Here is a 19917-nt window from a genome sequence, read left to right on the forward strand (position 1 = left end):
AACACTGAAAAAACAGAAGGTAAATTACCATACCCACTATTTCCGTCTCCAGCGCTGGTCACCATGCTCACAAACTTGTGTTGTAGAGGTTTTTCTTCCTTTGCGGTTTGGGCACTTCTTTGCCCAATGGTCAGTAGAGCCGCACACGAAGCATCCCTCGTTCTCCTTGTTCTTCTTCTTCTTGAAGGTAGTGGACTTCTTAGGCTTATTGTTCTTGCCCTTGCCCTTGCCACCATTGCCATTGTGATGTGATTGGTGCACCATATTGGCACTGGTCTGACCCTCAACAGCTTTAGATCGTCCATCTTTAGCCCGAGCTTTCTCCTCAACATCAAGAGACGCAATCAAGTCTGAAACAAAAATTTCTGTCCTCTTGTGTTTGAGAGAAGTGGCGAAATCCCTCCAGGATGGAGGTAACTTGGCAATAATGCCCCCAGCCACAAACTTGTCAGATACGACAATCTTTAGCAGATCGAGTTCCTTCACCATGCACTGTAATTCATGAGTCTGAGCGACTACAGATTTTTCGTCAACCATCTTGTAGTCATGATACTGCTCAATAATGTACAGTTCAGTGCCAGTATCTGAGCCACCGTAGTTGGCAGTCAGATCGTCCCATAACTCCTTTGCGACCGTGTGATGAAGGTACACATCCTGCAGATGTTTTGCAAGTGCACCAATCACAGCGCCCAAGAAGATTGTGTTGGCTTCCGAATATTCTTTCTCCTTTTTAGGAGAGAGAACCCCTTCCGGCTTGCCACTGGACACTCAGAACACCTTCATGGCAGTAAGCCACAGCGTGGCTTTCACCTGCCACCTCTTGAAGTGCACGCCAACAAATGGTGCTGGCCTCAGTGCATCAAGAAAGCCAGCCATAAAACTAAAGTGCCTACAATAAGGTTTTGGATTGTTGGATATATAAGAACTTTTAGTTTTAATTTAATCCAGAAATAAATCATGAATACGATAAACAGATAGTAGATTAAACTAGACATGTCCATGCAAGATCTAGACAAGTCTATCATTGCAAATAGAATCACACATTCTACCATACTATCCAGTGCTATCAGACTGCAACAGATCATAATAGCTAGTATGGAAGACATAATTTGAGATAAAAGATCGTACGTTTCTTTCTTGATGAAGACCGGCTCCTGGACGACTACCGGGTACAGCAGGCGATGACGATCGGCAGCCTGACGTTGTTCGCGATGACGAGTGACGCCCGAGCGACGAAGAGGTAGACGAGCCGTGGTGAAGGAGTCGACGAAGAACTTGACGAAGCGGAGGAAGCGATCGAGCAGTCGCGCAGAGCGCTTCCCAAAAACCTTATTCGCCCTGTCCCGGTGCAGGATCGCTGAAGACGACGGTTCCGGAGACCTGCTCTCCCAATCGCCGGTGCACGCCGACAATCGGGATGGAGTAGACTACGGTGGCGGCGCAGCAGCGAGAGGAGGCAAAAACCTAACTAGTACAGACCACCTTAGGGATACCCTAACTTGGGGCCTTCCCGTATAGTAGTCTATATTGCGTCTTTTTCATGAGAGGAGGTGGTCCATATATATAGGGAGGAAAAGCCCCAACATCCTCATCTATTAGCAATATGGGACTAATAGATGGTGTACCCCCTCTTTACGCTAATGGGCCTTTGAGATTTATTCAGAATTATCATTTATATGGGCGAAGCCCATATATCTAACAACTACTCAGGGTCCTTTGTCTCTTGCAAGCCTCCAAAGTGAAGATACCAAATTTGAGATTGGACCGAATTTGAGCTACCACCGTTTTCACCTTCTTTTTCAATGTTTCTGAAACAAAACTTGTAGTTACTAGGATATAAAGACTGTGTAGATGGATGACTCAAGTGCCTTGCAGCTCCCAGCAGCATACGCCCCCATCGGACTGAATAGTCCACTAATAGCATTGTGAATTGCATCGAACGGAGCCATAACCCTGTCTGGCTACGCTCTTGCTTAGGAGCAAGATGGTTAAGACGAGAGATGCAGAAAAGGCTGTTGCGCTGTAGTAAAAGAATACCAAAATCCCCCGGGTGATGTTAGTCCAGAATTATTGTATGTCACACACTCACACTAATTGCTAAGGTTCCAAGCTGTACCAAATACTTTGCAAAACAATAAAAAAATTCGGAGGTAAAGATAGCTGCAAGCAGTAAGTTAGAAAATTCAAGGTCAAGAAGTCGTTTTCAATCAAGCAAGAAAAAAGAGCATTATCTCAATCTGTCTCCTACCGTACACCTCCTCCCTCCTCTAGTCAGCTCACATAGGCTGGCCACGCCGCTCCTTCGAAGCCTCCTTCCACTATTCTTTACACATAACAGCTAATCTCGTACTCTCATGTGAGGTACGCAACGCAAACACTATATCTTCATGTATGATCCCAAATAACGAAATGGACATATTTTACATTATTTTTTAGGAAAAACATGGCCATAGGAAAAAGAAGAATTTTGAATCCTGTTCGTGCCATTATCTTCTCTTTTATAAGATTGTTTACACTAATATAAAAAGGAACAGGCAAGGTTCGAAGCACTGGCTGCCATTCATCAAATATTCAGTTCGACATCTTCATCCTGTATTATGTGAATACTGCAATACAAAAACCTTAATTGAGAAAGAAACAAATGCCCATAGAAGACTAGAACATAATTAAGATGAGAAGATGTATATTATGAGTTTCTAAAGCTTTGCAATTTTGAGAAACTATAATAAGCCTTTCAACATTGGGATATCTTGCTTATATCAATGGGAAAAAAAGGAACAATACATGCATATAAATATAAGGAAGAAACAAATTCCTTGATTTACTTAGCAATGGACTACATGAATACTTACAACCATATCAGCAGGGTTTAATCTGAGTTCGACTTTCCTAAACCAATGTTTGATAACACAACAGATTACATGAATGCTAAACACATATGTAGCCAGGGTTTAATCCAAACATTGCTGCTTTAGATTTATGTGAATCCAGAAACAATGATGAAAACTGAAACACTGATTGTCTGCACCCAATTACAAAACGATTCCTCAAACTTCCTCCCTTTGTACCACTATATCTCTTCTTGAAATTTGATCAGGATGCTTTGAGCAGAAAAATCCCCTTCCCTTTAGTTTTCTGAGGCACTTTGCAATGGCACTGGCAACAAATATGATAAACACGAGAGAAATCACCACACCAGCTATTAGCATAAAAACATATACCGAAGTCCTGAATTTCCGGCAGCTTCCCGCAGCAAAAGCTATCATGAGTGCCAGCAGGTCTACAATCATAACCAAGAGCAATACCTCAAGGGGCACATCTTTGTTCCTAATAGATTTACTCAGCAGAAGCATGATGACAACAATAGATGCCATGAAGGAGGTAGCATCTAAGCAGAAGAATGTCATATAGCGCTGGTTATTAATATCATTAAGAAGCGGGTTGCCTGCAACATGTCCTTTGTGAACATCGGACCAGAAGCCACCAGGTGGGTTCAGACCAGCTTGGTATGTGATGGAGGCTGCTAAAATTGCAATAAGCATGAGGTACTTCTTCCTTTTCTTTGCTATTTTCTCATCATACTTCAAAGTTTCTGGTGAGTTAGACGTAATTTCTCGCATAACTGTCTCCGTAAGAAAAACCCGCCTCTGTAGAAATCCTATAAGTTTGTCCAACGGTCTTCGTAGTTTACCAAGCATTGAGGAGAGAAAGACTTGAATCACAAGGGATATTAGAACAGTCACGGCAATGATGATGAGAAAAATGCATTGTATTTTATTCCTGCAGCTTCCAGCAGCATAGGCAATCAGGAGGCCAAACAAGCCCACCACCAAACACAGTCGCAGAGTATAGGACTTGATTCCATGCTCAAATGATCCCTTATTCACAAGTAAAAATGTGATAACTACAGATGACACGAATGAGATTGAATTCGAGTAGTAGAACACATCATACCGTCCATGATGGTTATCCTGAAGGATTGGATTGCCAGGTGTGCCAATGTCACCATTGTCATCAGACCATACACCTCCTGGAGGGTATATACCTGCTTGGTACGTAACAGTTGCAGCTACCATAGCAAGCGTCAATAATAGATTACGCCTCCTTTCTAACTCCTTCTGTTCTAACTCGTTTTTACTAGTAATGTTCACTGTCTTCTTGTGGCATAACTGAAGCGATCCTGAAAGCCTCTGTTCCAACTTCTCGGTAGTAATATTCTCTCTCTGCTTCTGACATAACTGAGGTAATGCTGACCAAAAGTGCTTCAGTTTTTCTGACACCAGAACTTTGCACTGTATAGGGATTACATGAATAGATATTAGAACATGAAAACCAACATAAACGAGCACCAGACATACTAACACTGATACGTAAATGGACTGCTTTGCTTCCCTGCAGCTCCCCATGGCAAAAGCCCCTGTTAGGGAAAGTAGGTCCACTATCATAGCTATCTGCAACTCACGGCATTTTGTAACCTTCTCACTTTTACTCTTGTTCAGGATTACAAGGATTGTGACAAAAGATGCTACAAATGCAACTGCATTGAGATAGAAGAACGCTTCCTCTAGAATGCGATCACCAGCTGAATGGTTCTTTTCAGTTCTTGACTAGAAGCCAACTGGTGGGTTAAGACCTGATCGATATGTCATATGTTAGAGTATATTTGGTAGTTGTAGATATACGTATCGTAGACTGCCATATGTATTGTACTCTATATATACCGGCTAAGGTCTCAATGCAATACAATCCATCTATTATACACAACCTATTCCACATACAGTATCAGAGCGTGATCCACCTGACTCCCGTGATGTTCGTCCTCGTATTGCGCGCCTCTTCCCCGAGTATGGAGGGCTACCGCTTCATTGCCTCTTAGGGCAGCAGCGGCGCCACCTGTGGTCTCCTTCGCCGGTGCATCCTCACCGCCGCCGACCACATCAATGACCTCGTCGTCGATTACGAGTCGTTGCGCCTTGCGCACATGGTTTTTGTGAGGCTATTTGTGTTCTTCGCCATCTCCTTCGAGCTCTGCCTCGTCATCCGGATCATCATGCCTTGCGTCAGATCGTCTGGGTCTACCTCCTCGCTTCGTCCAGCACCACCTTGTCGCCAGCGTCGCCGTCTACTCTGCACCTCATTCGTCTACTCCAGCAACTGCGGGCTACATCGGCATCTTCTACCTCGCCGTTCTTCTGCGCTTGCGACCGCCGTGGAGGCCTTCTCTGCTGGTCCCTCAGACAACGGCGCCTGGTTGTGCACTCTCCATTGCACGTCCGGTATTGGCAACACCGGTGCGTGCCTTATCGTCCCCGATGCGTTCCCGGGCCTGGCAAACCCAGGCATGTCTCGCTCGATGGCTTGACTGTATCGACTTCGGCATCGACCCCCCCCCTCTACAATTGCCTCGACACGTCACTATCTTCGTCTTTAGCGCCTTCCCCTACGTGCCACCATCCTCATGACGCCTCCTCGTGCGCCCGCAGCTTCACGTGCGGTTCCCTCATCTTCGGAAACCTCGATAGCTACGTCAACCATGGCTACTCTACGCATGGCATCCTCGACCACGACTACTTGTCCTCATGCTTGGCTACCTCGACATCGGCACAAAGGGCTATCATCTGCATGAGTTACTCGCCAGTTTTCTCTCCAGTCGCAGCATCCGCACCGCACCAACGTTATCACCGCGGGGAGATGTTAGTCCATGGGCTTTTGCCTTCGGCTTCTTCTCCAGTCTCACCGTCTACGGTGCTCCCGCTGTGACTATGGAGGGATGTTAGAGTATATTTGGTAGTTGTAAATATATGTATTGTAGATTTCCATATGCATCTGAGGGAGCCTTGCCCCCCAAGTCTCTGTACTCTATATATACCGATCGAGACCTCAATGCAATACAATCCTCTATTATACACAACCTATTCCACCTACATCAGAGATACTGCAAGAATGGCAAGAAGAAGATATGTACGGGTCTTCTTCAGATGCTTCTGAGTTTGATTGCCATGAGCGTTTTGGTCCGGTGCACCTTGACTGTTCTGAGTATGGCCATTCTGAATATGTTCTGCATCATTACTAGCAGAAAAAATCTCAATGTTACAGTTATTGTGTACAACAGAATTGTGTTCTTCACAGTCCACACTACCGCTGACTTCCATAGGTGATGAAGGCTCTTCACCTACTATGAGATCGTTGCTGGCTCCATTGTGGTCAGAAAACTCGTCCACCAGAATATCAGTAGTTATGATGTCGTCAGTTGAAGTTTGCTCTGTTCTGGGCAGAGGGGGTGTTTGGATACACCCCCATAAATTTTAGTACCCGTCACATCGGATGTTTGGATACTAATTAGGAGTATTAAATATAGTCTAATTATAAAACTAATTACACAGATGGAGTCTAATTCGCGAGACGGATCTATTAAGTCTAATTAGTCCATGATTTGACAATGTGGTGCTACAGTAACCATTTGCTAATGATGGATTAATTAGGCTTAATAGATTTGTCTCGCGAATTAGTATAGGGGTTCTGCAGTTAGTTTTATAATTAGCTCATGTTTAGTCCTCCTAATTAGTGTCCGAACATCCGATGTGACTCCTCCTAAAGTTTAGTACCCGCATCCAAACACCCCCAGAGTCTCCATTGTGTTTTCAACTGACTGACAGTCTGTAGACTGATGCTCCTTGTTGGACATGAAATCCTTGGTGTTTGCTGATTCCGATGGAGGCCAAGAATTGGACAACGCCTTCTCAGTACTTGTTACTTTCTCCTCATCTGACGGTGGACACTCTCCAGCAGACTCGTCTTCCCTGGTATTTGTATCGACTGTGAAATCCTTGGTGTTTGTGGATTCTGATGGATGCCAAGAATTGGTCATAGCAGTACTTGCTTCTTTCTCTTCATATGCAGGTGGACACTCTCCACTGGTCTCACCTTATGCGGTATTTGGTACTCGCCTAAGCTGTTTTGTGTTGGTACACCAGGTATGTGGACAGAGTCTTGCTGATGACTTGCAAAAGAACTCTGATGGTTTACGTTGCTCGATCTGGCATTACTTCTCAAAAAGAGTGCGCGACCCACTGTATCCATACACCATGCAGTGTCTGTTTTGATCTTTTGTAGCCAGTCTGCTACAGGTTTGTAAGCAAAAATCCTAGCTAAAACTAAAATGCAGAGCAACACTATGACAATAATAAACATGACATATAAAGATGTTGCCAAATCCCAAGAGCATCCAGCAGCATAGGCACCAATTAAGCAGAATATGTCAGCTACCACACATACAAAGACTGCTTTGGATCTTATTCCATGTCTGCTCAATTCAGGGCTCAGAAGTATAATTGTGACCAAAGATGCCACAAAGGAGGTCGAGTTGCAACTAACAAACATGTTATAACGGTGCAGGTAGTGATTGCGAAGAACAGAAGTAGCTGGACGGTTCTTGTAAGATCCCGAGGCATAGTCATTTTCAGCCCAAAAGCCACCAGGTGGGATCAGCCCCGCATATGTAACAGTAGCAGAAAAAGTTACAAGTAGTAAACTAAACTTGCGAGCCTCCTGAGTATTTCTCTCTCTTGATGGCTGCTCACTTGTCCATCATGGAAGCCATATTTGGATAGAATTTGAGTTACCACCACCTTCACTTTCTTCCTCAATATTTCTAGAACTACCCTGGTGGATACTGTCGGGATAGATTCCCAGTACCCGCAAGGAAGAAAGAAGACGGACTTCTAGTAGATTTTTTTTGTAATTCTATTAGGACTCATATCATGTAATCCTACTAGGACTCCTACCTTATAACCTAATCTTACCCCCTGAAGTATATAAAGAAGAACAGGGATACCTAGATCGGTAGCTCAGAACCATCATCAATAGCTAACAATCAGGCTACACAACACCCAAGTGCATGGCACAATATACAACACCCAAAATAGGATGTAAGGTATTACGCTACTCTAGCGGCCCAAACCTGTATAAATCCGTGTCTTGTGTCGTCACTTTTACTTTCAAGTTCCAGGTTCGACGATTCCCACCAACCAATCTACTACCTCGAGATAACCTTCGGTAGGTTGCCGGGTATAAAACACTGACATTTGACACGCTAAGTAGAGGTGATCGTCGAGATCAGACGAGTTTAAAGAACCTCATCCCAAAATCAATCTATAGGCACGGTGTGCATGTTGTTCTACGTTGACCAATCAATGGCTCAACGTGCTTCTGCATCAAGTTCGAAGCAATTGAGAAACATCAATCCGATCCGTCGAGGCAATAACACGTCGTCTTGGCGTGTGTTGGTTGTAATTCATGGTGGATTTGATTCTATTGCGGCGTCACGGAGGAGTCGGAATCAATTTTTTTAACCGAGTTGGAAGCAGAGCAAGTACTCGAACTCGCCGAGTTCCATCCCATAAAAAACTGCAGCCATATATCAGATCACGTCCGAGAGAAAAAAGGATCAGCAAGATCAAGGCAAAAATCTAACACGCGTCAAGATGAAGAAGTGCATGTGCATCTGCTGCCGCACATGCTTGACGGAGAGCAGGCCATCGATCTAGCGTAAATGTGGAAGTGTATTGCCATGTGCACACAAAAAAGCCACAAAAAATTGCGGTCATTGCTATGTGCATACCGAAGAAGCTACAATAAGCTTGCACCGCTACAAGGAAGCAACACCAACATGCCAGCAACTACTTCGACTACTCTTCTTAACTAAAGAAACTAGTCGAGGATGGATTACTTCGACTACTCATCTCGACTAGAAAACTAGTCGAGGGTAGGTTCCACGTGATCAATAACTAGTTGGAATCGACTCGGACTAATTATCTTCATCAACAATTGACATGGTTTCGTTGACAACTGTCCACGAACCAGACTAAGTCACTTTTTTAATAATTATTTTTTCTTTGGCTTGTTTTCAGCATGGTTGGCCAATATGACGACTACCTATCTATGTACGTCTCTTGACGGGAATTACCCTCCAGAACTACACTTTGCCAACTACTCTTGCGGGATGTTGACCGACAGCCACGTGCTTGGTACACCGAATTACGAAGGCTATGGCCATGAGTTTGGTGCACTAAGTTTCGAAGGCACCTTGTGCATTGAATTTTGGAGGCTATGGCCATGAGTTTGATGTACCGAGCGTTGGAGGCTCACATCGGCTACACCCTAAGGAGGCACAAATTCTGTGAGCGGCAACATACGCTATCCTCGCCAAAAGGTAGAAAAAGTCTTAACGACTACTTTAAGCGCAATCGCGCTCTCTTTTTAGCGCAATGCCGACTACTTATTTTTTATGTCTTCTCTTAGTGGTTGTTAATCTACTTGAGCAGAACACGCCTCAATTCGTGATAGTCTTGGATCTTTTATCATGCCTAAACGCTTGAACGTGAGACAAAGATCTCCGTAGCAGCAGTGCCAGTATGCATAGACGAGATAAAGATCTTACACACGTAATGACAATAGCTAAATAGGGGCTGAGAGCCTAAACGTAATAGGCTAACTACTCGGGAGAAATATGGCCGAAACAAGAGCATGACACATAATATTTACATTATATTCATCACTGAATAAATTTCAGTAGTTCTAAATTCTACAAATATGCTACATAATATATGCATATCTTTTTACAGGTCAAGTTTAGCAACGACTCTCCAGGACGCTAAGCGTACCTATAATGGCTCCGCTAGCTCCCGGGCTCAGGGGCTAAGCGCCAATTATTACTCAGAATATCTCCAGTGGCTTAGCTAGCTTCCAAGTTCAGAGGCTAAAGCGCCAATTACTACTCTATATACTTCTGGTAGCTCCGCTAGCTCTCAAACTCGGGGCTAAGCGCCAATAACTACTCGATGTGGCTCCTACGACTCACCTAGAGTATAAGCTCGGGGGCTGGATACCACAAAACTACTCGGATGATGACTTGTGTGAAGACTAAAGACCCTCGAATTGATTAATTAATCATTCAAAGGCTCGGGGCTGATAAGCTACACCCACTCCATATGGAATAGCCCCCGAGCCTTAGGTTGAATCGAAGAATAAGGCTGAGGGTCAATAAAATCTTGAATCTTCTTTTTTCAAGATGGGCTACTCCATATGGAGTGCGACTTCCGCCGCCCTTCATATCACATTCCAAAGATGAAGATCACAAAATCAAGACGATCAAGGACTTGAGCACACCATAGCCTCGTGACAGCTTTGAGCAACTTTGAAGATTCAGCCAGACAAAGTACTCGAAGAGCACCAAAACTACTCGACGAGGATCTGAAAAATACTTGAAGAGCATTCGACTATGAAGCGCTCGGCGGCTTGTCGGGGATAAATCCCTAGTACCCGCAAGGAAGGAAGAAGACAAACTCCTTTGTAATCCTACTAGGACTCATACCATGTAATCCTACTAGGACTCCTATCTTGTAACCGACTAGTAATCCTACCCACTGGAGTATATAAAGAAGGGCAGGGGTACCTAGATCGGTAGCTCAGAACCATCATCAATAGCCAACAATCAGGCTACACAACACCCAAGTACAGGGTACAATATACAACACCCAAAACATGATGTAGGGTATTACGCTACTCTGGAGGCCTGAATCTATATAAATCCGTGTCTTGTGTCCTTACTTTTACCTTCAAATTTCAGATCTGATAATTCCCCACCAACTAATCTACTACATCGGGATACCGCTTGGTAGGGTGACAAGTATAAAATACCGACAGATCCGAACATATATGAAAATAGCGAAGACTAGAATCCATATGTAAATGGATGACTTAAGTGCCCTCCAGCTACCAGCAGCGTAGGCCCCCATCAGACTGAATAGGTCTACTATCAATGTAAACTGCATCGAACGGAGCCATAACTTATGCCTTGTAACACTTTTGCTTAAAAGCAAGATGATTAAGACAAAAGATGCAGCAAAGGCTGTTGCATTGAAGTAAAAGAATACCTCATGCCGTTGGGAGAACTCAACATGAAGGGTAGGGTCAGCAGCTTTATGACCATGCTCGTCTTTTGTCCAAAAACCCCCAGGTGGTGTTAATACAGAATTGTATGTCACAATAAAACTGCTAAGGTTCCAAGCAGTACCAAATACTTCCGCAGTCCCCCATAAGAGATTAAAATCATCCTGGATGGTATCAACTGACGAAACTCCGCTGGACTTATTGCCCATGGAGCCTGACCTGTGCCATCGCTGCCACCGATGCCAGTGTCCATGGCAATCTCCCCAGTGCTATCTCCATGGCTGCCACCGATGCCAGTGTCCATGGCAATCTCCCCAGTGCTATCTCCATGGGTGGTGTTGTCTTCAATCTCACCATTGCCTGCTCCTAAGGATGTGGTGTCGATCGGAGAAATTGCAGACCCAGGATGCATGACAGCTTCCATATGGTTGCTCTCAAGTCTCAAACTCAGAGTAATTTGGGTGCGATTGCAGCAGCATGACCCAGCTCTTTGGGTGCGAGAAGATACCTGGAAGATTCAAAGGTATTCTAGGATTGTTCTGATTAATTTCTGGAACAAGAACAGTAGCAACTAAGGATGCAGCCATGCAGGTAAGAAGAAAAGACTTGGTGAAGAGTGAAGTCAATGCCACCAACATAAAGACAGAAAACAGTGGCAATGAATTACCGCTACATTTCTATGGCTAAGCACCAAACCGAATGTCAGTTGTAGTAAGTTGGACACGGTCGTTAAAAATAGAGAGAGCTTATTGCAAACATAAAGCTTTGAAAAGAAAAAGCCCACCCAGATATAACCCAATAGGTAAAAAGAAATGGCAGCGACACTTCTGAATCTAATCGCTATAATCATAAAAGACGTTAGCCGGAAGTCATAGGCCATTGCGAATGCTATCCAAAAAAGAAGTAAACATGCCGGAGAGGTAAAAGAGAACATACCTAGAGGGACAGCATCACCAATGCTCATCAAATTACACAAAAAGACTCCACAGCTCAGGTTGCAAGTTTGAGCTTGCTACCAGAGCAACTGATGAGTTGGCTGTCGGACTGGTTGCCACACTTCTAAGGCCTGAAGCTCAGCCACCGAGGAGCCTATGGAAGGTGTGAACAAGATGAAGTAGAGAAACTGAATATGACAAAGGGAGGAGATCAGGCGAAGTCAATACCCCCCATAGGCGATACAGTGACCCGCAGCTGACGGGCCACCAACCATGCCATTTACATTTAGGCATTTAAGACGCCACTGCTGGAGTGACATGTGCCTATCCCTTGTTTACTTCACCCCCAACTCCAACTTTGGCACTATGAAAAAGAAGATTCCTCATCATATCAAACTTACGGTACATGCATGGAGTACTAAATGTAGATAAAATTAAAAACTAATTGTACAGTTTTGTTGTACTTTGCGAGACGAATCTTTTGAGCCTAATTAGTCAATGTTTGGACAATAATTCACAAATACAAACGAAACGCTACAGTATCGCATTTATGGCAAAATACCAATTTTGCCACTCCCTAATTGAAAACTAAATAAGGCCCTAGTCGAAACTGGAAAGTAGAGTTTATTCTATTCCCAGATTGTAGTAGCACGGAATCTGATAGGACTACTTTGCCGTTAGGGCATCAAATACCAAAATAATGGAATGTTTGGTGCCGTTAGAGGATCAAATACCCAAATAATGGCCCCGTGGTTTGCTGCAAAAACGATGTGCTCATAACAAAGATGCCCGGGGTTCAATGCAAACAGCAGTGTGATACTAGCGAGGCCCGAGGCCGCGACAGAGGCACAGAGGCAAACCAAAGCGGACTAGCTGGCTCTGCACACAAGTTGGACCGACTGACTGGTAGTGCACGAAGATGAAAGACCTCCGTCCGAGCGCCCCGGGTTCACACTACACACCGCGGCGTCGCAGAGCAGACACCGACTGGGCTCCGAGTCTCCGGCGACTCGCCGATCCGGTCTCCCCTGATGCGCAGCATGCGTTGGCTCGGGAAGTTGACAATTCCGATGCGGGTCGAGGCTCGTCCTCTCATCCTGGCCTGAGAAACTGCGACGTCGCCGTCGTGCTCTCAACGGAGGCCTGAGGCGTCGACGCGCGGGGCGGGGCACAGGGCCCAAGTCCGTGTGCCGGCGCCTGCTGGCTTTGCGAACGGGGCGCCAAGGCGGAAACGCACCCACCGGCCAGGTGTTTGCTCGATCGCCTGGTGGGCGCGGTTGACGGTCGGGCGGCGAAGCACCGCGCACCGGTCCGGCATTTCGTCGAACACCCGCCGGTCGGCAGCGTTGGCCGCCTCGTTTCGTTCGGGGCCCTCGCAGCCGAACGGCCGAGAAGACCACCGGCCCCAGAAAGGAATATTCCACTCCAGCGGATCCCCTTCACTCCAAATGTAAACAAAGACCGCGGCAGGCCGGTCCGGGCCGGGAACTTTTTTTTATTTTTAACCCTTTTTTTTTCTTTATTTTTAAAAATAACATCACTTGGGTTTTATTTGCGTGCCGTGACCCTTTTGGCCGCGCCAGACCGCCTGGCGCGGCAGGAACACGCTGCCGCGCCGCATGAACTGGCGCGGCGGCCCCCTGCCACGCTGGCGCGGCGAGTCGCGGCGCCAGGTGGGCGCTGACGTGGGCGGGCGTTCGCCGTGCCAGCTCACCTGGCGCGGCAGGACCTACACTAAGTCCACGCGCCGGCTCCCTTCCTCCTCCCTCCCTCCTTTCTTCCTCCTCCAGACACCCGAGACCGAGCTCCCTGCGCCACCCCCCGCCGCCCCACCCTCAAATCCACCCAAAATCCGGTGTTTTCGGTGGGGGAAAATAGTGGAAATCGATCCCTACTTCGTGTGGAAGGTATTCCCCTACTTATTCTCGTGTTTTACCGTTGCATTTGGTAGATCGGAGGATGTTTAGGTGACTTAGGGTTAGGTTAGTGATTTGAAATTTCAATGAAATGCAATGGTGTTTTGTGTTAGATGATACGTAGTTCATACGCAATTGAGTCTCTGCCCGCGATATTGACGTGTAGAACTTGTCGATTTAAGGATATATTCATTGAATCGTATAGTGCAATGTATATGTGTATTTTTTGTTTGCAATTTGTCCAATATATGTAATGTGTGTAGTTGATATGTCGAATATGTGCAATGTGTAGTGTATATGACATGGTGAAATGTTTGTATTTTGTAGATGGATCGTTTAGTTCGATTTTTTGATGGTGGTGTTGTGAAACAAAATGGGGAGTTAGAGAATATGAATGAGTCAATTGAAATATTCGATGGTCCTCCAAGTTTTAGTGATTTAGTTGATCGTGTAATGATGAAGTATGGATGTAGAGTGGATGAGATCAGTTTGAGAGGTCGTTTTGATTGTGGGAAAGGTAGAGCTCATTATGTTCTCATGAAGTTAGCATCCGATGCGAATTGGAAGCACTATAAGGATGTTGTGCATGAAGCTAATGTTGCATGTTTGGAGGTTATAGTCGAAATTGTTCGTATGCCTGGCCCAAATGTTGTCATGAGAGAGGAAGTGACGGTAGTGAACCATAATGGTACCCAGGAGTCAGAAATGTTGCATCACGTGTTAGGTGAAACAGAACGTGATTTTGACTTGGCTATTGCCAATGATGATTTTCCCAATAACATTTTTGAGAGGGATGAAGCAAATATAGATGTTGATAATGTCTCTATGGGTTCCGAAGATTGTGAATTGGAGGAAGATGGGGTAGTAGGTGTGGAGGTAGAGGAGGAATCACTATTTGAGAGTGGTGGGCATGAATATGAGAACGTCGGGGTAGAAAATGAAGAGGATGGACTGCAATTTGACACCGCAACCGTACATGATGTAGAAGACATTCGTCGTATGGACGATTGTTTTTCTTACACCCAGTATGAGTTGCGGATGTTAAAAGAACGTGATGTCGAACTGCCATCCGTTCCCAATGATAAGGACATAAGTATGGTTCACAAAGCAATATGTGAATCTAGTATGGTGAATGCCGAAGGGACGTCCATTGGTGAGAGTCCAGTGATTAAGAAGGGGATGAAGTTCAATAGTCTTGAGGAGCTGAAGTTTTTCTTGGCTGACTACGCGGTGAGGTTACATAGACCTTTTAGCGTAGTTCACTCTGACAAGAACTTAAGATACAATGTGATGTGCAAGCAAGGATGCCATTGGCGTGTAGGGTCTCGGCTAATATCAAGCACCGGACAATGGAGAATTTCAAATGTTGTGCAACCGCATACTTGTCGGTCGTCACAGCCGAAGCGAGAGCATGTACAGTGCACAGCAAAGTACCTTGGACGGCGTATCCTAGGCATTATCCGTAAAGACAGCGAGACATCGGTGCCATCACTCGTGGAGTCCATCTTCATCTTTAGTGGGTACTGTGTGAAGTATTCGAAGGCTTGGCGGGCGAAGCAACACGCTGTTGCCCTGCTTTGGGGCGACTGGAAGGAGTCGTACGGCATGGTTCCTAGGGTACTCTCAGCTATAACCCTACTACAATCCCGGAGTTAAATGGTGGATCGACTCATGTGGCATGATGGTTCCTGACAATGGAGTGTTGAAGCATATACTGCAAAGGGTATTTTGGTGCTTCCCTCAATGTAGTGAGGCATTTCAACATTGCCGTCCTGTGATACTTGTGGACGGTACATTCTTGACTGGCAAGTACAAGGGTACATTAATGATGGCAGTTGCTGTAGATCCAGAACAATAGCTTGTGCCTCTTGCTTTTGCCTTGGTCGAGAGTGAGAATAATGAGAGTTGGTCATGGTTTATGAAACTTGTTCGGGTACATGTTCTTGGACCTTCACGGATAGTGTGTATGATATCAGATAGGCATCATGGGCTTCTAAATTGTGCGAAGGACCACATTGATGGTTTTCCACCGCTTGTGCATAGGTGGTGCATGAGGCACTTTGCTGCCAACATGTCGCGTCGGCAGAAGAGCAATCGTGTGATTGGAAAATTGAAATTATTATGCAAGGTTCATACAGAGAGAGAATTTCGTGAGAAGTTAGAAGATTTAGTGAAGGACTTGAACGACGACGCAAAAGAATGGTTGAAGGGTGAAATGGAGGACAAGGATAAATGGGCGCAGGCTTTCGATGAGGGAGGGATGCGGTGGGGTATTATGACCACGAACTTCTCGGAATCACTCAACGGAGTTTTCAAATGCATCCGAAGTAGGCCCATCGCTGGAATTATTGAATACACATTCGAAAAATGCAACGCCTACTTTGTGAACCGATGGGGAAAGGCACGTGAAATGTTAGATCAAGGCTATAGAATTGGGCAAGTTGCAGATAATTATTTATCAGAGGCTGAGCTTAGATCCGTGCACCACTTAGCAGAACCGTACGGGCCAGAAAGGATGGTGTATTCTATAAGAAGTTACGGTACGACTAACATTGGGGGTGAGAGTCATGGAGGCCGACACTATAGAGTGGATCTGCACGAAGTTTCGTGCACCTGCAATGTTCCTCAATTGTTGCACCTTCCATGTTCACACTTCATTATAGCTTGCAAGGCAAGAGGTCTTAACTATGAAAGCCCCATGTACATGTCACCGTTGTACTCTAGGGAGCACACCATCAAAATTTGGGAATCAAGCTTTCAACCTTACCTAGATCCGTCACAATGGCCGGCATATGAAGGGGTAGGGTACGTGCCTAACCCCAGTTTAATGAGAAATAAAGTAGGAAGGAGGCAGAAGAAGCGTTTAATAGGCGATATGGACGTGTCGGAAGGGAGGCTTTCTGCAGATTATGATACTGGTGATTTTGATATTGACAAGTCGGAAAATCGTTGCTCCAAGTGCCACAAGATCATTAGGAATTGCACATGCTGCAGTAGAAAATCAAAAGGCACTAAATCTAGACCGAGCAGTAATAGGCCGCGTACTTCGAACAATTGGGTATGCGCGTTGCTTGTATTATGCGTGGCTATTGTTTTATATTTTTTATAGTAGTACATTATCATATTTTCCGTACTTATCATATAATGAAGCTTTTTACTAACGATCATTTTTTGTTGTTTCTTTAGGATGGCGGCCCCGGGGTACCCTCTTCTTGAGGCTGCTTACGACTTGCACCACCGTGCCCACCACCTCGCGGACCTAAATGAGGTATAACAATGGTTGCTAATTTTTGCTGATGAATGCATACCTTAGGATGAGAATTGCAAGATTTTCGTATGAAATGTTCTTATAAATTAAGGATGTGCCTATCGTTACTATTCGCTTGTGTACAGTGTAAACAATTTCATACTGCAAATGTCATTTGTATCATATTTGTGTTACTTACCACTTTAGAAGCCCGTTATTCACAATTGGATTGACTTCTCATTTTGTAATAATCTTATAATGTTTTGCAGAATTTGACACCACTCAGGGCTAGGGTGCACTCACCACTTAGGTGGGATGAGCGGTACGCCCAGTACCTGCAGAGAGCAGGTTTCTTGGATATCGCTGTTCAGGTCGTGGGGGGTCTCCCTCCAATGGACGGACCACTGTTGACCGCTATGGTCGACAGGTGGCGTCCGGAGACTCACACGTTCCACATGCCCTTCAGAGAAATGACCATCACAATGCAGGATGCGGCTATGATACTCGGCCTTCCACTGCATGGGCAGGCAGTGACAGGTATTATACAGAATGAGAATTGGCGTGATATGGTCGAGATGCATATTGGGATTAGGCCGCCAAAGCCAGAGGGCGGAGATAGCTCGAAGAAGATGTCCGGTGTTAGCTCGGCATGGTTGAGGGAGCACTTCGAGGTGTGTCCTCCGGGAGCAAATGACGAGGTCGTGCAGCGCTATGCTCGAGTGTGGCTATGGCACTTTGTCAGTACATTCCTCCTTCCAGATGCAGCTGGGAACACAGTATCGTGGATGGTTCTCCCCATTCTAGGTCAAGTTTGGGAAAACATAGCCACTTACAGTTGGGGCTCAGCGGCTCTTGCCTGGCTGTACAGACAGTTATGTGAGGCTTGCCGGCGCACAGCGAGAGATTCCAATGTTGGAGGGTGCACTTATATGCTCCAGATTTAGATTTGGGAGCGAATGCCCGTGGGTCGACCTTCCCGCCTCCGTGTCCATGTAAGTCACAACGGCTAATTCCTTTTTCTACGTTAATGTTCGAAAAACTATTGTATCATGTGACCAATTGGACTTACTTGCAATTTCAGCCATGGCATCGAGACGATGCTCTTCCCACGTTCTATCACGTGTGGAAGCATGTGCGGCCCGTTCGTGGCAATCCGGATAGGCGCTACAGGGCCTACACGAACGAGTTTGATGTCTCACGCAGCACCAGGTAATTTGGTAACCATAGTTTTTTAAGCTAACTTGCGTATAATGGTAGATGAAATAAGTATTGCGTGAAAATTTTTGAAGGTGGAATGGAAACCGTATGACCGTGACCAGCTTAGCCATATCGTCTTTTCACCGACGTGCTATAGAGACATAGAGCTGTGGAGGTGCACGACCCCAATGATACTGTACTACATGGTAGAGTTTCATATGCCGCATAGGGTGATGCGGCAGTTTGGGAGGATGCAACCGTGCCCTCCTTTGGAATTATCGACTTCGCAGCAGCTGCACAGGTACGCAGGAATAAATAACTATTGGAGACTATTCAATTAACGCAATTAACATGTTATACTAATAGTTGACTAATTTCTGATGCAGTATCGACCGCAGAAAGCGGTATAAGGAGAATGATTGGAGGGTGAAGCATGACCGGTACGTCCTCCTGTGACAGAACAAGGAAGGATGCGATCCTGAAGGTGGACCGTACTGGCGACCAAACAATGAGTACATAAGATGGTACTGTACTTCGACGAGAACCAAAGTGAAACCATCTTGGACTAATGTGCCCATTGAGGATGCACCGTCTGATGATGACGCTGACATAGCTGACGCGTACGACACGGTGACACGCCATGGGACACAGCCTGAGCGTGCACCTCTCCACGACTACATGGTAAGATTTCGGTTTGTAATTATAGTATCGTCACATTGATCACTTATGGAATGAAAACTCCTGCGTGCAGGGACAGCAGCTTGCAAGGCTCTCAAACGAGGCGGGCGTGATTATGGAGCACGTTGTTGGGGAAGGTGATAGTCTGCTTCGTGCTTTTGCAGAGGTAGAAGCCCAAACTAATTTTCACTTATACTCGTACTATCTTTGTAACCATCAATAACATAGTCGTGAATATATGGCAGAGGGTTCGTAAAAGTTGCAGGCGAATGGCTATGAGGATGAACTGCATGACATCCTCAGATGCGCACGACGGGGGTAATGTCCAGGGTACTTCTTCAGGATCACGTCGGACTGCATTGGCGACTACCCCCACGGCTGCAACACCGTCCACTGCGGCAGGTCCTAGCAGGAGATCGCGAGGTAAGGAACCCGCATCCCCTCAGGAAAGCGAGGACTCGGAAGGTGAGCAGTCTGAGGATGATGACCCTATGTATGGTGAGGAACTCGAGATTTCTCACGATGCTCCACCTGTGACTCAGACGCAGGGAGAGTCCAGCCAGGTATATTCACAAGTTTCTCCAAATTCAATTATACATTTTAATGTTCGCTCCCGAAGTGTCATACAAATTTTATGATTTGTGCCCAATTATTCAATAGGAACCTGCAACTCGTACCCGGTTGCCACGCCGGCGTCATCGTTCCCGGGACCACACCGACGTTGGCAGCGCCAATGTGCTGCCCACGCATCCAAGGAGGGAGCGTCGCCCAAGAGATCCTTTTAGCCCTCCGAATGAGCGGCGGTCAGCCACTGAACCTAGCATGTGCCCAATTATTCCATAAGTTGGTTGTTAGGTTTATTCATGTCACGTTTGTAAAAGACTAAGTTGGTTGCTACGTTTTTTTATGTCACGTTTGTAAAAGACTAAGATGGTGGTTAGGTTTATTCGTGTCATGTTTGTAAAGACTAAGTTGGTTGTTACGTTTTTTTATG

At 45.6% G+C, this 19917-nt stretch overlaps 1 protein-coding gene across 4 annotated transcripts; it reads right to left on the minus strand.

Moving 5' to 3' along the window:
- Positions 1-2773: 2773 nt before the first annotated feature.
- On the minus strand, positions 2774-12216 carry LOC105914275. 4 transcript variants are annotated; one of them, XM_022825776.1, is made up of 3 exons: positions 12114-12216; positions 11887-12039; positions 2774-4292 (listed from the first exon to the last, which is right to left on the minus strand). In XM_022825776.1, the coding sequence occupies exon 3, from the start codon at positions 4074-4076 to the stop codon at positions 3048-3050; it is 1029 nt and encodes a 342-aa protein (XP_022681511.1). In that variant the 5' UTR covers positions 4077-4292; positions 11887-12039; positions 12114-12216; the 3' UTR covers positions 2774-3047. The 4 variants fall into 4 exon arrangements, 2 of the variants coding, with proteins under 2 accessions (XP_022681511.1, XP_022681510.1); XM_022825775.1 differs by lacking the exon at positions 12114-12216 and having other exon boundaries at positions 11887-12100; XR_002677299.1 differs by lacking the exons at positions 2774-4292; positions 12114-12216 and adding an exon at positions 10899-11478 and having other exon boundaries at positions 11887-12100.
- Between the last annotated feature and the right edge of the window lie 7701 nt (positions 12217-19917).

The sequence above is a fragment of the Setaria italica genome, chromosome IV (genome assembly GCF_000263155.2).
Source record: "Setaria italica strain Yugu1 chromosome IV, Setaria_italica_v2.0, whole genome shotgun sequence".
NCBI classification, from domain to species: domain Eukaryota; kingdom Viridiplantae; phylum Streptophyta; class Magnoliopsida; order Poales; family Poaceae; genus Setaria; species Setaria italica.

Coding starts and splice junctions, on each gene's coding strand:
- LOC105914275 (XM_022825776.1), bottom strand. CDS start 4,076: ATGGTAGCTGCAACTGTTACGTACCAAGCAGGTATATACCCTCCAGGA.